Source organism: Prionailurus bengalensis, chromosome B2, assembly GCF_016509475.1.
Source record: "Prionailurus bengalensis isolate Pbe53 chromosome B2, Fcat_Pben_1.1_paternal_pri, whole genome shotgun sequence".
Taxonomy (NCBI): Eukaryota; Metazoa; Chordata; class Mammalia; order Carnivora; family Felidae; genus Prionailurus; species Prionailurus bengalensis.
Window position 1 is genome coordinate 144,292,850 of NC_057349.1, and position 17,316 is coordinate 144,310,165.

The 17,316-nt window shown below is 46.7% G+C and overlaps 1 protein-coding gene across 1 annotated transcript in view; it reads right to left on the reverse strand.

Annotated features, from left to right (window-relative positions):
• The window catches only part of LOC122490154 (solute carrier family 22 member 2-like), a 31,644-nt gene extending 20,747 nt beyond the window's left edge, over positions 1 to 10,897 (reverse strand). Inside the window, 4 exon segments of the mRNA XM_043592697.1 lie at positions 126 to 294; positions 2,694 to 2,848; positions 8,211 to 8,314; positions 10,168 to 10,897. Coding sequence (XP_043448632.1) covers positions 126 to 294; positions 2,694 to 2,848; positions 8,211 to 8,314; positions 10,168 to 10,578 — 839 coding nt within the window. The 5' untranslated portion in view covers positions 10,579 to 10,897.
• Positions 10,898 to 17,316: the final 6,419 nt, after the last annotated feature.

Genomic DNA, 17,316 nt, shown 5'->3' on the forward strand with positions numbered 1-17,316 from the left:
CCATGAAGGGAAAGAGTGAAGGACACCTTGCAATACAGAAGGATGGTGTGCATTAAGGAGAGGTAGCCTTTTCAGGAAAACAAAATAGCTCAAGTTATTTCCTTTTTTGTTCCAAATGGACTTACCAGTAATAGAGCAAGAAGAAGACGTTGGGCAGGGAAACAGTGAGCTGGAGCCACCTCCAGTGAGGAAGCACGTATGCCACCCCCACCAGCGCCAGGAGCCCAACGGTGAAGGCCATTTGGTAAACGATGCCCACTGTTCTCCGATAGCTCAGCCCGACAAACTCTGTAACTGCAGAGAGAATCCAAACGGTCAACGCAAGTCAGTAGGACAGGGAGTTGGCCATCCAACTTCGGGGAAACTAGAGTGCCAGCCTCAAAAAAGAGTCCAAGTTCTAGAATGTTGTATACAACTTTCTGAATAATTTTAAGTGTTCTTTGAGACTGATTTTGTTATAATTTTGCTGTTGTAGTAATATAAGATCTTGTAATTCCACATTGGGTGGCGGGGGGAAAGGCCTGCCAGTGTGAGCAAAATGTTTGATCGATAGAATAATTTCCAGGGAAAATGTGACTGGATTTCAGATACATGCAAAAAAAATGTTTTTTTGAAGCAATCCAAAGTTTTTATTTTTTTAAGTTGTGTTTGCTTTTTTTTTAAACATTTTTTTAAGTTTATTTATTTTTAAGAGAGAGACAGAACATGAGCTGGGGAGGGGCAGAGAGAGAGAGGGAGACAGAATCCGATGCAGGCTCCAGGCTCTGAGCCATCAGCACAGAGCCTGATGCGGGGCTGGAACTCACAAACCCCGAGATCATGACCTGAGCCGAAGTCAGATGCTTAACTGACTGAGCCACCCAGGTGCCCCATGTGATTGCTTTTTTTTTTTTTTTTTTTTTTTTTTTTACGTAACCCAGTTGTTTCTAATTGCAAAAGTTTGATCTAGAGTAGTAAGGCAGGGGTAATTTACGACGTGAATAAATGGATCAAGCACTGAATTGAGATTGTAAAGGATTCTTAGGTAAATGAACATCTCTTATATGAGTTAAGTATTTTCTTGCCAATCCTAATAATGCATGTAAATGTCTTGGAAACCTAGCAGTGGGTTTCCCAACTGATTGGAGTCTGCTAGCATTGGCTTGCACGAACCACTTTATAAATTTTCAGGGATTTTGCAACTTGGTCATTAAACCCATTAACCTCAGTCATGGTGGGAGTATTTATAACTTAGGTATCAGACAACTCCACAAATCATGGCTCTTTATTTTCCAAGAGCCAGGTTGGCAGCATAGCTCTGCATGTGGCATACGAATCAGCTTTACCCCATTCCATGGCTCCACCCTGACAGATGTATGAAGTCTGCAGGACATGGATTTAGGGGACAGTCATTTCGTTATCGCAAACACTCTAGAACTTCAATTCCAGATATTCCACGAGCCACAGACCTTTTGCTTTAAATGTTTAGGAATCGTGTTCAAGACGTCAACTATTTATAAACCAAATATAAATGCGCCCCCAAAATATTTCTAGAAATTACTGCCAATTATCAAAAAGTATTTAAAACAGAGTTAAACAAAAGTCTGTAAGTGCTCAATAAATAGAAATATCTGCCTTTCAAAGTGGTTGCGGCCACGGAGAGGTCTGAGGGTGGTGGGGAAGGAAGAGGTCAAGCAGCAGGGTGTACCTCAAGGACATTCAGAGGGACTGGAGAAGAGATTAATGGGCAGAAGGCTGAAATTTAAATGTATACAATGAAATTACACATATTTCTACATATCATGTGTTCTAAAAACCAATTACTGGTTGAATAACTGTACATTAATTAATTCCTTTGTTGCCTGGGAATACGTTAGGGAGGTGCCTACCAAGACAGTAGCCTTCTGCATCTCACAGAGTTCCCCAAATTAACTTTACCAGGTGAAATTTTAAGCACACATATTCCAGCTCTTCATATTCTAGTTCTCATGGGTAATGAGAGTTTTATGATGGTGATGGTTTGGATTTCAAAGCGCCCATTTCCCTTTGTATGGATGCTCTTTGAATGTAGCCAGGGGCAAGTAATGATGGCGTTAATCCCCCAGATCTAATTATGGTGCTAATTTTTCTCACTATGGCTTTAAAGGCGCTTTGCTATTTTATTGGGATTCAAGTATTCTCCCAGACTCCGTGGAGTTTAAGCATAACTGGCTACCAGTGTGTGGGATGAAATGATATTCCTGGTCAGACAAATGGCTGTCGAATCTAGATTGCCTACGGGGCTTATATTCTCCGTTTTCTCGTATATAAATTGAGGAGAACAGTGGTTTGCAAGAATCCATTCATGCAAAGCAGTGAAGTCCCTCATAAAGCTGACGTATGTCTCACCATTGAATTTTCTTTATGTATAGACCTGGAGGGCTAGATTTTTCTCTGCATGTAACACCCCCGGGTATAGAAAGCTTTTTCCTAAAAAGTTATATTAGAATCTGGATGGTATGTTTACCCTCATTTCTGCCTTCATTGTTTTCTTTATAGAAAGAATGTAGACTGAGTTGCTGAAAAGATTTTAGAAATACTTTTGATAGAGAAAAAAAAATCTCTCAACATTTTCTTGAAGCTGGGTCCGTTTCGGGGCCCAGCCCTTCCCTTCTCCTATGGATTTTGGCAAAATGTCACTTAATTCTCCAAGCAGCAGCCACAAACATTCTTACTCAGGATGTAGCCTATAAGCCAGCCTGCCTTGCTGACCAGCCCCTGGATCAAACGGAAAATTAACACCCAGGTATAGTTTGGGGAAACGGCCAGCAGGAGTCCTGATGCAGCATTTATGAGGATCGTAACCAGTAGGCAGAGCTTACGGCCAAACCTGCAAGGAGAGAAAATAGAATTAGATTAGATTCATGAAGGCTGTAGAAAACGCACAGAAGTTATGGAAGTCTCAAGAGGAGGTTGGCTCTGAATTAGGCAAACTCAGGAGACGCGGTTTGATGCCCACCTAGGGAGGATCCCTGACTTTAGGTCAGTTCACTTTAGTACTTTTCCCCAGGGCACTCTGTGAAAATTCTATGCCTCATTCACCCCAGGGCCCCAGAACCTTCTCAGTCTCACACTGTGGAGGGTCTTCAGGCAGGGGGTGACTCTTCCAGGCCACCCAGGGGCCCATCTGGGTCTTCCATCATCCTATAAGCTGGGGCCTCTGCACCAACAGTCTCCACCAACTGCCCACCCCAGAGAGTTTTTCTTTTGGAAAAACAAAAATTTCAATACTGCCTTTGGACTTTCGGGTATTTGCATGTCTCCCCGGAAATGGTCTCTGGTGTCAGCTGCGGGGGCGGAGGGCCTTTGTCATGGAGTACCCCAGGTTAGCTTCTTCACATTCTATCTGAGAGACTTGGGTTTTCATCAGCTTAGGGACCTGGAGAGGGTCCCAGGACACAGAGGAGGGGAAAACTTTGAAACCTGGTTGAATCTTGGCCTTACCAATTACTCCGATGTCTGTGTTAGTCAATCTTTCTGTTTCCTCAGCTGGAAAAGACCTGTCCTACCCAGTCGACAAGAGGGTTAAGTGAGATATTACACGGAAAGAGCTAGAGACACTGGCTTCCTTTCCCCCCATGTCTTTCCTTCTGTGTGTCAAGCAGGCTGTCTGAGAGTTGACTTGGGGCAGAGCACTGCTAATTCATGTTGTCATCGCGTCCGCCTTGTTTTGTTCTAAGAATCGTCCTAGTTGGCCGTTAATGGGTATTTTAAAGATTCTTCATAGAAGGCAATGTTTTAGTCAGTCTTTGCTTATCCACTGCAAACTCAAGTCACGGACTGTTTTATGTCATTCCTTTGCACATTTGATGGTGGCTGAATATTTTTTAATAGTTACTCTGCTCCTAGGCTACTACGTCCTAGCGACCATTTCAATACCAACTGACCGTTTGAAAATAATCCACGACATCCTTAACAATTATCGGGGAATGTTAATGTTTTAAATTGGAAATTGAAAGATCAAGCATTCTCATGAGTAATAAATGTAAACCATTGAACTTCTTTCTTTTTTTTTTTATGGCTACTTATTTATTTTGAGAGTGACAGAGCACGATCATGCATGAGCTGGGGATGGGCAGAGAGGGAGAGAGGGTGAGAGAAAATCCCAAGCAGGCTCCATGCTGCCAGCGCAGAGCCCGACGTGGGGCTCAGTGTCACAAACGGTGAGATCATGACCTGAGCTGAAATCAAGAGTTGGACGCTTAACCGAATGAGCCACCCACGTGCCCCTAAACTGCTAAACTTCTTAAGACACTGTTTGGACCATTGATTTCTTAATTCTCAGTCAATGGTTCCCCACTGTAAATATCTGCCTCTTTGGCCTTTTATTCAAAGTCTTCCAAAATCCCATCTTGACAAAATGTTTTAGCCTTTCATCTCCTGTGTTCTCCTACCCACACCCCTTCCTTTACCCTGAAAGAGTCTTTAAACATTTGTTCAGGTGATAGCTCTTTAGCTTCCAAAGTTGACCTGGGCCTCCCATACTAGTCACGCTCCTGTAGATGGACAAAATCCTGTGGCTGATAAGAGGGAATATTTACCATTGGAAACTGAGAGCATGAAAACCTTCAGAAAATCAAATCTGTGATGCAGAAAAACTTCAGCGGGGGACACGTGCCAAATAAAGTCACGACGCCATTACAAAACTGTGGCATGGTTGGGAGAAGTTTTGGAGATCTGGGATAGTGGTTTGGGACTTTTTCTGCCTGCAACACAACCACGTAAGTGGTTAAATGAAAAACAAAGAGCTGAAACAGGAGAGGGGGGTGGATTCCAGTATTTCTGGCTTCATACGTATTTGACTACTTGTCACTCAGAATGTGGGCAGGGTCATCCGCATCGTGTAGGAGGGGTTAGAAATGCAGGCTCAGGGCTCACTCTAGGCCTGCTGGATCCGAATCAGAGTTTTAACAAGATTCCCAGCTGGTTTACATGCACATTAATGTCTGGGGGGCACTGCTTTCATTTCACCGAGCGTCAGGTTCCTCATCTGCAAACTGGGAATAACAAAATCGTGTTTAAAAGGCTGTGATGAGTCTAAATGATCTATAACACATCAGTGTGCCCAGTACAGTGCCTGGCACGTGGTCGGTAGTGGAGAACTTGTTTTGGAAGATTTCACATAGCTGGGTAAGTTTGACCATGACCCGTTGAGACTCCGATTCTGCTCTGATCTAGTTCCATCACAAAATACAGAGGAATGGGGGCTGGCTCTTGTTAGCTGGTCATTAGGATCGCAGAAAATTTGCAAGCTAATTGTTAAACACAGCCACTGTTAGAAATTAAATCCTACACTTAAAAATAAGGAAATTAGATTAAAAACAAGTGTAATAAATATGCAAAACATTGCTTCCTAATTACTCTACTGTGTTCGGCCATTATCTATGCTCATGAGATTATTTACCTCTGTCTGCTGTATCCATACAGTGGAAATACCATACAATGGTGCCTATTTCTGGTCAACCCTGTGTCCAGTGACCTCACTTTGGTAGCTTGAAATGGACCACTGTGGGAGTACTTACACCAGGGAAATCAGCAAATTCTACACACCAGGCCTTTATCCCTCAGAAAGCCGGTCATTAAACATTTACAGGCATGCCACTAAATACAGAACTTACAACTACCCATCAGTAGAGTAAAAAACCGGGAATTGGTGAGAGATTACCCTTTTTTTTTTTTGCATCAGGTGATACTAAAAAATATTCTTTAGGAGGTTTGAATGATGACATAAGTTAGACATATTATTAAGGGCTTGTTTTCAAATTCTCTAACACATGCCCTTCCTTCAGCCCTCCCTTCCATCAGCAAAGCTGACTTCCAGAAAGTTGACATGGTGTAAAACTCAGTATTCTTATTTGCAACCTTTTCATAATATCCTCCTGGTTTTCTTCTAAAAGATAGCCTAATCAGCTGTTGGTTCATATCTTTAAAAAGCATCACAGAAGGCAATCGATTTTAGTAATGTTAGTTTAATCTGTAGCACGAAATGATTTTCCGTGAGATTTTGTACCATTGTATAGAATCTGAATATTGTTCAGAAAAAAGCATTAATTATGCAAAAGATAACTTGCTTTTTCTTTTTAATCCAATGGCTGTTGTGCTATTGCAGACTCTCACCCGCATATGCAAGTAGAACAGAAGAAGGGGCAATAAACAACAGAAATTCAGACAATTTAAGAAACATAAATGGGGGCGCCCAGCGGCTCAGTCGATTGGGTATCTGACTCTTGATTTCAGCTCAGGTCATGATCTCAGGGTCATGAGACTGAGCCCCGCGTCGTTGGGTTCTTCACGGAGCACGGAGCCTACTTCAGATCCTCTCCCTCTCTCTCCCTCTTGCCCTCCCCAGCTTGTACTCTCTCTCTCTCTCTCTCTTTCAAGAAAAAAAAGGAAAAGAAATGGAGATTTGTATATAGCTTTTTGGGGAAGAATAGTGAGTAATCAACTTTACATAGAAGATTTCAACAATAGGAGCAAAATAATGAGATGAGGTCATCCAAGAAGGTGGATAATTGACTCAGGGTTATAAATCAGGAATGCACTGTCAGTGGGGAATTATAACCTGTCTCCTTCTCTGTGAGTGGGGTGAGAATAATTAACTCATTTATTTAACCAACCGAGACGTTCAGTCACCTATTTGCTCACTTCCATCCTGGCAGCTGAGTGTTAGTATCCCCACCTTATGGGAAGGAGGGAGTGGAGAGGGGGCAAGGAGGCAGGGGGCCGGACAGCCACACACTCTAGACAGTCCCTTGCCTGCAGCTCTCTTGACTTAAGGGCTCATCTCCAAACCATCGACCTATTGGTTGTGAGGCAATGAAAATAAAAGCAAATGACCTTCCTTTTTACCTCACAAGCCTCCCACACAAAGTTCCAGGAAGAACCTTTGAAGGAGGACGGAGCAGACAGTTACTGAAGTGGAGCGATGGATGGACTGCCCTGTGGCTCAGCGGCCTCAACTGCCATCCCCTCTCCCTCCCGCCGCCACAGTGGGCCCGGGCTGTGAACACACAGATACCCCTGGGAGGGGATGGATTAACTATTGTTACCGATCTTTAACTCATTTGCAAGTTTCCATCCAGCCTGACCATATAGCATCATCAAAGAAAATATTCTGTTTACATTTAATATAATACAGGTTTGGGTTTATCTCTACCACAGATCTAGTTGGGGAAAGCAGTGAGCATAAAGCGTGTTTACCTAGATTATATGTATTTATTATATAGTTACATAGCACTAGCTCTGGTTATTCACGAGAATGATACTGTTCAAACACTGGAGCACAGTGCCTGGCACATGGAGAACACCCAATAAACAGTTGGTATTTCGAGTGCTCAAGTATCAACTATAAAGCAAATTTTTCTGTTCCTTTCTCTTTTGAGGACTCCGAAAAATATCTAATTGGCCATCAACCGAGTAAAAATGCATGTCAAAAGCCACTTTCAGCACAGTAAATCTGGGAGTGCAAAGTGATGGACATACAAAAGATACAGGCAGAGCTGGATTAGTACGACTCACTGAAAACTAGCTCCCTGAACCGGACCTCCTCAGAGGACCATCTGCTCTATGCTCCACACACACAGGTCTTTCCTCGTCTCTCTCCGGAAACACTGACATTGTGATAGTGGATATTTACCTCTGTCAGGGTAGATGGTCCCTGTGTCCCTTTTACCAGATTATAACCTAGGTTCCGTACCCACAATTACATCTGTCCCCAGGATCTCTATCAGGAATTCTGTGACCCAATGGGCTAGGCAAGGACAGCTGCAGGGCAGGTCTACACTGGCTTTGGGTCTATGAGAGGCAGGCAGAGGAGGGAGAGCTTAGGAGCCCTGATGGTTCATGAATGGGGACCTAGTGACGAGGCCAATGAACTGGGAGTCACAAAAGGGGTCACATCATTTATTACTCTCCCTTCTAACCCTAGGCTTCTGGATAGTCCACGCGGAAAAACTGCTGCCCAATATAGAACATTCCTCTGTGACCCCAGGGACTTAGAAAACAGACACGTCGGCCATGGTTATCAAAGCAGCGGAAGACATCTCAAATTGTCAAGATGGCTGCCATGAGGCCAGGAAACTGTGGTCTGTGTGCTTTGGGAAAGGATGCTATTCAAGCAGGGGCAGGTGAATCCAAGTGTTTTCCGGACCTGCGGGACTATTTAAATTCCACCACATTTGTGTGACACCCACCTGTCTGCTATGTAGCCGATACCCACAGAACCGATAAAAAATCCTACATTCACAGCCGACTGAAACAGGTCCAGCATCCAGGAACTGGCACACACTAGGTTAAACTGCCGAGGGGCGAGAGGTTTCCCGGGTCAGGAGAGAAAACAAAATCCTGTTAGACACAGCTCAGCCCAGGGAACTCCTCGAATATTCCTTGCCTTGAGCTGATGTGGATGAATGGCAATAAACCAACTGTTTTTTGTTTTTTGTTTTTTTTTTTGCTTATGTGAATTTTCCTTATACAACCAAGAGATTTGTCCCACAATCTATTTAGCCTTCCACCTAGAAGCATGTCATTAAGCCAAAATCTGTTGTTGGCGAAACTAGCTGAAATCAGGTAAGTACTCCATGTTGCTCCATTTTCCCTTTCTAATGTTGATACGAAAAAGCAAATGGGTGTGTAAGCTGGATGCCAACGCTGGCCCGAGGGCGCTGGGGTATTCAGCGTCTCTTTGCTGTCTCTTTAACAGTAGGGGAATCGGGGTCGGGGGGTGTCTGAGTCACTTAAGCTTCCGACTCTTGATTTCAGCTCAGGTCATGATCTCGCAGCTCGTGAGATCAAGCCCCGCATCGGGCTCCTTCTGACAGTATGGAGCCTGCTTGGGATTCTCTCTCCCCTGCCCCTGCTCATGCTCTCTCCCTCTCTCTCACAAAAATAGATAAATACACATTTTAAAAAATAGTAAGGGAATCTGGAATGTTTTCACAGCCTGCTACATTTGCTCTCATTTGGAACAAGAAGCAATGTTGAAGGAACAGGTGGAAATTTGGTTTCTAGAGTGAACTGTTAACTCTGTGGCCTTGGGCAAAATTTTTCTCTGTTCTGGGCCTCAGTTTTCTCATCTCTGTATGAAGGGATGAGATTAGCAACGTTGTAAAGCCTCTTGAAATTGTATGATGTTATATCTGTGATCTCTATCTATGGTTTCATGTAAGCAACGGACCATTTAAGAAAAGCTCGTGTACCAGGGAGCCTGGGTGCCTCAGTCGGTTGAGCATCCAACTTCGGCTCAGGTCATGATCTCTTGGTCTGTGAGTTCGAGCCCCGCGTCAGGCTCTGTGCTGACAGCTCAGAGCCTGGAGCCTGCTTCGGATTCTGTGTCTCCCTCTCTCTCTCTCTGCCCCTCCCCTGGGTATGCCTCTGTCTCTGTCTCTCTCTCTCTCTCTCCCAAAAGCAAATAGACATTAAAGAAATTTTTTTAATAAAAAAAAAAAAAGAAAAGCTCCAGTACCTAAATGTCTGTTTATACAGAATGTCTTCACGTTACCCAAGCAGTCATTTTAAATTAAGCCAGGCAGCTGGCTTTCTCTGTATTTTCAGAATAAATGCACCCTCCCATTTTGGTTTGCCTCCAATAAAAGCAGGTCCCCATTTTTTTTTGTTTTCTCTGTACTTATTAAAAGGAGGCTTCACAATTAGCTATTAATGTTGACTGTAGTTTTTAATAAAACAATAGCGCCATAGCAGAAACTTCAACCCCAGATGGTTTTTATGCAAACATTTTGAGCAAATCCAAGAGAAAAAAGTAGCTATCAAGAGAAAAATGTATCGTATCATGGTAAGGCACCGTTCAGGTGAGTTCCATGAACTTTCAGGCTCCAGAAAAAAGAGGCTTAAAAATTTTCCTTTTCCTGGAATTATGTCCAAGAATTCGGCTATGCTTTCCCTTGTTTCTTACCCCTGAAACTTACATAAACTGGAATCATTATTGCCAGAATTTGACGAAGTTTTCACTAATTCACTCATCCTCCAGAGAAATAAGAGGCTCCATGTTCTTGTCGGAAATGAGGATTTTATAAGATCCTTTGAGCCCCCAAATCACGTCCAGACAGCGTAAGAACCAGGCCTTACCGGCTTCTCCCTTAAGAAAAGCCAGTGTATTGGCTCTCGCCTGCCCTGAGTCCTGCAGTCACTCACCTCGGTCACGATGGACGAGCCGGGCGTTTCGTACACCCAGCCGTGCCGACAGGGGCCCAGCGGCAGGTGGCTCCTGTTGGCCGCCAGGCCGGCCAGGGGGTCCGCGCAGCTGAGGGCGCTCTGGTTCCAGTCCACCTCGTAGCGGCGGCACTGGTGAGGGGACGCCTCGCCCGCGGCCCCCGGGCCCGGCGCTGTGTAGTTCAGCTCCTCTGCCAGGCTCCAGCCGCATCTCCGGCTCAGCTCGGCCACCCCGGGGCTCAGGCAGCGGTGATCCGGGGTGAAGGCCAGGAAGACGATGCCCACGTAGATGGGGGTGAACGCGGCCGAGAGCAGAGCTAAGAGAAAGAACGTCTGCTTCTGGAAGAAGTTAAATTCCCCTATGTGCTCTAGGATGTCATCCACACTTGGCATTATTATCGGAGGCAGGAGTCCTGATGCTCTTCCCCGGGCTGGTGCGAGTGGCCCCGAGTGAGGCCGTGGCCGGCTCAGTTCAGCTCTTATCCAAAAGTCAGAGGGTTGGAGGGAGTTTACTTTAGAATGAGACCAACCTTTGATCCAGACTTTTACTTGGTCAGGCTAATTTCCAACTGTGCCCTCCTCCAGCGGACATGTGTCCTGCCGCTCTCCCGGGGTGCCCTGAGCAAGAAACAGGGCCAGATGTTGTGTGTGTGGTAAGATCACTCCCCAAGAGCTTGCCTTACCTCACCCCAACCCCACAAACAAGCCCTCCTCTGTATCACCCAGGGAGAAATCGGAGAGCGTTCACGTATCACGGGCCTGTTAATCTTTGCCTGGTAGGCTAAGCGTCCGGGAAATTAATATATTCGTATCTCACCCACGCAGCCAACCTCCTCTCTGAGGTGCTGCAGAGAACGCACACGCATCTGGCTTTGCTCGCCAGTGGGATGTGAATCATGGTCTTGGGTCATTCAGAGCGGTTTGCAGTTTCTACCACCGGCCTCAGTCTACAAACAACAGCGAGCGCACTGGGGACACACGCTTGTTTTGATTCCCCCCCTTCCCCCCCCAGATTTTATAATTCTGCTTTTCAAAGAATGCCAACCTGGCATTCTTGTGTTCCAACCCTGAAGTGTCCTTCCCTTGACCCGTTTGTGGGGAAAGAATAAAATGTTCACCACACATACAGGTCACGTGTAAATGCAGGCAGGCATTCCTATGTTTTTATTTTTCTTCTTTCGTCCGAGAGATTTCTGCCCGCGGTCAAGGATGCCTCTTTAGGTTGGTGTTGGGCGCATCCAAACACCAGACAAACAGTCCGTCTTTCCTGGCGTGCAAAAGGATCCTACCTACAGCGGGAAGCTGCCCCATGGAGAAGGTGGCCTGTTGATATATCTGCATATGAAAACACCAGAAATTTAATCTCGCTTTCTTTCTTCCTTTTCTTCTGTTGACTAGTCAGTGGGTATGATAATGGTCCTAAAAGTAGTGGCTCATGAGGATCCTCCTCTCTCCTGCAGTTTTGAGGTTCTTGTTTTCTTGAACAAGCAAGAAGCAGGTGCCTGTTGGGACCCTATCCGCCTCTGCTGCACCTGTGTTGGCTCACAGGGGTGCTCTGCTTGGTGCAGGGGTGCATCAGGCCGGGCGGGTCCCTACCGCTGTCCTCCTCAGTTTGCCATTGGCCGCGTGAGTGGGTTGAGACCAAGGCCAAGAGTTTGGGGGAGAATTTCTGGCACTAAAGTTATAATGACAAAGCCCATCGCAATTATCCCCACTGACTAGTCAATAGAAAACAAAACAAAACAAAAAAAACCCAACGAGAAATGGATTACATTTGTGGTTGCATCGTGACTATCCGAGGCCAGAGGTAGGCGGTGGCGAACGGGGATCTCACCTCCTGGAAAGCTGTGGCTCATTCTGCAGCCACCGTGGGTGCCAGGAAGCATTTATGAGAGACGAGGCTGTGTGCCCACGAATCTGAGACAAGTTCCGGTTCATGCCTCAGAAGCTCCTGAGATGGAGAGAGTTTTCAAATACAAATGAAAGTCGTTCATAAAATCAAGGTCAGATAAGTAATGCCAACCAGCCAAAAGATGAGACAGTGTCGAACAAGAAAAATATACTTTCAACTTTTGCTTCCAGGAAATATGGAGTAGAGGTACTTTACTTTTTTCTTCCCACTCAGTACAACTAAGGCCCCTGGATACTATTTATAAAACAATTCTAAGAGACCGAACAGTGGAAATAAAGTCAGACTGCTTGGGACATCCGGGCCCAGAGACACGGTGGGTGAGTTTTCTTCCGGGTTTTCTTTCCGCTTCACGTAAACCAGACTGGGTGCTGGAGAAGCCCGCCAGCCAAAAATACCAATAGAGGCAGGCACCCTGAGCCCCAGCAAAAGCCTGCTCTCTCTAGATTCCCAGGAATAAGTCAAAACTTTTTTTTATGAGCCCTGTGGACATCTCGTTCCTCTTTCATGTGTTTTGGTCGGTATCTTACTGACTTCAAATCATTTTTGTCTCTCCAAATGGTCTTGGAAGAATGTCCGAACGCCACGTGATGTAGCCTTCCTTTCAGAGTTGCTGTCTGCAATTCTGCAGGGTGATTTAGTCATCTGAACAAGTGTGCTGAGCACCCTGGACATTATTCCGTAGCTGGGAACAACTGGCAGGGACCAGCTGTCACCTAGACCAGCCTCGGACAAATGTGTGGATCCCTCAACAAGATCCTCAACCTCGGAGGCTGCCAGCTTCGCTGCCCGAAATTTCTAGGTTCGGAAAAGTGCCATCTTAGTAATTCTGGTGCCTGTCCCTGTCCAACCTCTACCTACTGGACCTCGTTCTCCTCTCCGGATGACCAGAATGAGGACTTCTTCCTCTTTGAGGGGACACTCGTCACACGGTAGAGACCTGCACCACCGCTGAGGCCGATGTGAAGAGACTCAGGTGGTCTGTGGTTTCTCCTCAGAGTCAAACATGGCCAGCTGTGGCTTTGGTCTCAGCACCGCGCCCTCCCCCTCCAGCCTCTTCTCCCAGGTGCCGATGACAGAAACCGGAGGTGGACTTACAGGGCGCCGCAGCCTGGGACCGAGAGCATGGCACAGAGTGGAGGAAGGAATGGAAGGGACGTGGTCTGCACGGGATCTGCTCCAGGTAGCCCTCGAGGGGCTGTGTTCGTGCGACTTCTCTCCTGTCATCTGAACAACACCCCTGTGTGGTGGATGTGAATGCTTCTTTTTCACAGACGGGGATGCCGAGGATCAGAGCAGTTCAGGGACTTTCTCAGGGTCAGCTAGCCAGTAAGGATGGGTCAGAACCGGAGGCGAGGGTGTCCCTCGCTTCCCCTGCCTCCCGTCATTCACCAGAAATGCTGTGAGAGTGGGCTCCTTAAAAAGTGACCGAGGTCGTGAATCTTGACTCCAGTCCCAAGAACCCAGAGGTGGTCCTGACTGCCTCTTACTAGGACACCAGATCTTCATACCGGGAACAAGAGGGCACCAGGTGAGAAGCAAGATGAGTGTCGTTTGCCAAGGAGAAATGATGTTGAAATGCACCATGAATTACTTACAGTAAACAATCAGATAAAGAGAAGGTAAGACCTCAGATCACTTACAGCAACTGGTTGCCTGTCGTCCACACTTTCCCATGGGCTAGGAGCACAGGCACAAAGCCCACAGCATGGCTGCCGTAACACCCACCCTTGGCAGGTGACAGACCAGACTCCACAGCAAAGCCACAGGCAGCTGAGCCACCGGACGAGAGAAACCACAGAGGGATATGCGGGACCCAAGATAGAGCGAACTCAGAATTTACAATTTGAATCTGGCCTCTTGTGCACTTATCACTTCCTGTGGTGTTGGGGGGTTGCTTATACACTCACAAGTATGATAAGGGGCTAATCTGATCCTATGGTGAATGATCATTTAATCCACATAATCTGATGATTATTATAATTAATATCAGCACTATTTCTCAATCTGTTATCAGGTTCTTTTGCAATGTAAATAATTATTGTCCCCAGGCTGCTAACTTCTGGAGGCACGGAGGAAGGCTGGTTGTGTCTACACTAACTTTCCCAGCTCTCCCCATGGGAGGACAGGGACTGGTTCAGGTGGGCAGTTAGACTCCTACTCGGCAACAAGCCAGGCATTGGGTCCTTGAAGGACGACAGGGCAGAGCCAGGTGACCCATCAGCAAGGGAGAGGAGGGTCTCTGGTCTTGTGTCGTGCAGGATGGCTTTAACACTAGATGTCTGATACAGTGAAAAAGCAAGATGTGGCCCTGGGTCAGTGCTGCCCCTCGGGTAAGTTGAAGCCTACTCGAGACAAGGATGACTGAAGACAGATTATCTCACGGTGAGGCATGTTTTGTTTTCTCTCCGTGACTCACAGGGATAACGGCGGGAGGCCAGGTGGGGCCAGGAGGGGCGGGGCCACGTAGATCATGGTCCGGCCTTGCCCCAGGGCATCTGTGTCATCCAGGAAGGCTCCCAACTCGTGAACTGGCTACTGTACCCAAGTCGGAGAGCTGATGTGCAGGAACACACGGGACGACCTTGGGTGGTTCACACTGGTCCATGTTGATTCAAGAGACCTTCCTCACTCCGTCCCTCGCTTCTCCCTGTTCCCCTCCTCCTTGTCCCCCCACCTTATCTTGCACTTGCCGGGGTCTTCTGCAATTCCCTGCTGCCCATGTGCATCGCTGCCAGCTGGTTAGGCATTGGGTCCTGTGGCAGCCATGGTGGCAAGAGATCCGCTTGACCCAGAACATCGGATGGAAAGGACCTCAGGCGACATCAGAATAGCACCGCGCTTAAATTCCCCGCAGACATCTGTCCCAGATAGTCACACACAAATGCTTCCTAGGTCAGATGAGCACAGTCTGTTGTTGGATATCACAGATTGCTGGAAAGATCTCCCGCCTATTGTATCAGAACTTGTCTTCCAAAATCTCCCACACACTTGGACGTTGTTCTCCTTTTTTGGGGTCAGGTAGGTTAAGTTAAAACTTTCCTACACAGAACGTTAGATGTTGGAAGATGACTTTCTTTGACCTTGGCCTCTCTTCAGGAGTAGACCTTCCCATTCTGCCGGGACAGGAGTTCAGTTGTCCCCACCCCCGGGGACAGCCCTGACGTGCAAGATGGCTTCTTTCTTCCCTTAACGGGCTGCATCCAGGACCCCACACAGCACGCGGGTGGGGTGGTATGTGTGTGCCACACAGCCAGCTGGTTGCTTTCCAAGCACGGTTGGGGCCACGGCAGAGGAGGCCACTGCTTAATCAGCCCACTGTATTTACCTTCCTGCTGAGGCTGGAGGCCCAAGGGCTCGTGGCAGCTCTCTTGGAGCTCCCTTCAATAACGACATCTTTTCCTCTGTTTACTGGTTCTCTTTTCCCTACGAAAGGATGGCTCTGTGCTTATTCCTTTTAAGCATGGAAGTCAGAGTCAGATGGGTGTGAGATCAGGAGGTCTTTGCCAGGAGGGGGAGGCTTGAGCGTCACGTTGCTGGTTCTAAGTCCCCTCCCTCCGGTACCACCTTCTCTCTCCCATAATGTGTCCGCCTCCACACCCAGGCTGGTAGCTGTCGGCCTGGCCTCTGCACTTTAAAATACAAGACACCCCGGGGGGCCTGGGTGGCTCAGTCGGTTAAGAGTCCGACTCTTCATTTCAGTTCAGGTCATGATCTCACGGTTCATGAGTTCAAGCCCCAGGTGGGGCTCTGGACAGTGCAGATCCTGCTTGGGATTCTCTCCCTCCCCTCTCTCTCTGCCCCTAGTCTACTTGCTCTCTCTCTCTCAAAGTAAATAAACTTAAAAAAATAAAAATAACATACCATTTTATTTCTTATGTAAAATTAACTGCAGAGTATTGGGGCTTCATTATCCAGAGCTCCTCGATTTAGCAGCTCAGCACGTCCAGTTCTGTTGGCCAAAGCAAACACCTGGTTGATATCCAAACACCATTTAAACTGTCGTGGGTGGTTAACCTCTCCAAGAGCCAGGAAAGAGTGAACTTGGCTGGACTGCTTTCTTCGGAGAGATAGTGAATCCAGGTGGCATAGAAGGAACACCCTTTAAGTGTTACCTGGAGAACTATTGGAGACTGAGAAGAGAAGAATCGTTGAGATTTTAATTTCTATGGGGCGCTTGGGTGGCTCAGTTGTGAAGCGTCTGACTTCGCCTCAGGTTTGTGAGTTCGAGCCCCGCGTCGGGCTCTGTGCTGACAGGTGGGAGCCTGGAGCCTGCTTCGGATTCTGTGTCTCCCTCTCTCTGCCCCTCCCTCTCTCTCTCTTTCAAAAATGAATAAACGTTGAGAAAAAATTTTTAAAGATTTTCATTTCCATAATTCTCAGCTTTTATTATTTTTTAAAATTTAGGATTAGTGACCAGTTTCTTCCTTGACCAAGTTATTGTTGCTTAAAACCATTTATCCAAAGCACAGAGGATAACAGTGTTTCCAACCTCTCATCTGCTTATGATGTGGCGCAGATGCACGAGGAAGGAGGGAAGGAGGGAAGGAAGGACAGAAGGAGGGAAGGAAGGAAGGAGGGAGGGAAGGAAGGAGAAAAGGAGGGAGGGAAGGAAGGAGGAAAGGAGAGAAGAAAAGAGGGAGGGAAGGAGGGAGAAAAGGAGGGAGGGATGGAGGGAGAAGACGACTGACAACTGGTACACGTCTTTTCTGCTTCTTTGTCCTTTCTTGCTTCCTCTGCCTGCAGCATCCTGATGCTCTTGCCTCCACCGTGGACCATGAAATTGAAGGTGAGGATGCCTGACCCCAAACCAAAGGGGACAAATTCCATGGTGGCTTTGTGGCATAGAGCCTCCCTGCAGGTACTATGATGATTTCTTTTGGCTTTTTCATGAGAAAGTAACAAATGTCTATTTAAATCATTGTTAGTTTGGATCTATGTTACCTTGCAGTGGAACCTAATATTTTTAAAAAACATTTATTTATTTTGAGAGAGAGAGAGAGGGGGACAGCACATGAGCAGGGGAGGGAGAGAGAGAGGAAGAGAGAGAATCCCAAGCAAGTTCCATGCTGTAAACCCTGAGCTCAACACGGGGCTCTATCCCATAAACCATGAGATCATGACCCGAGCCAAAATCAAGAGTTGAACGCCTAACTGACGAGCCACCCAAGTGCCCTAGGAACCTAATCTTAACAGAAACTCCTATCACTTAGAAATTCCAG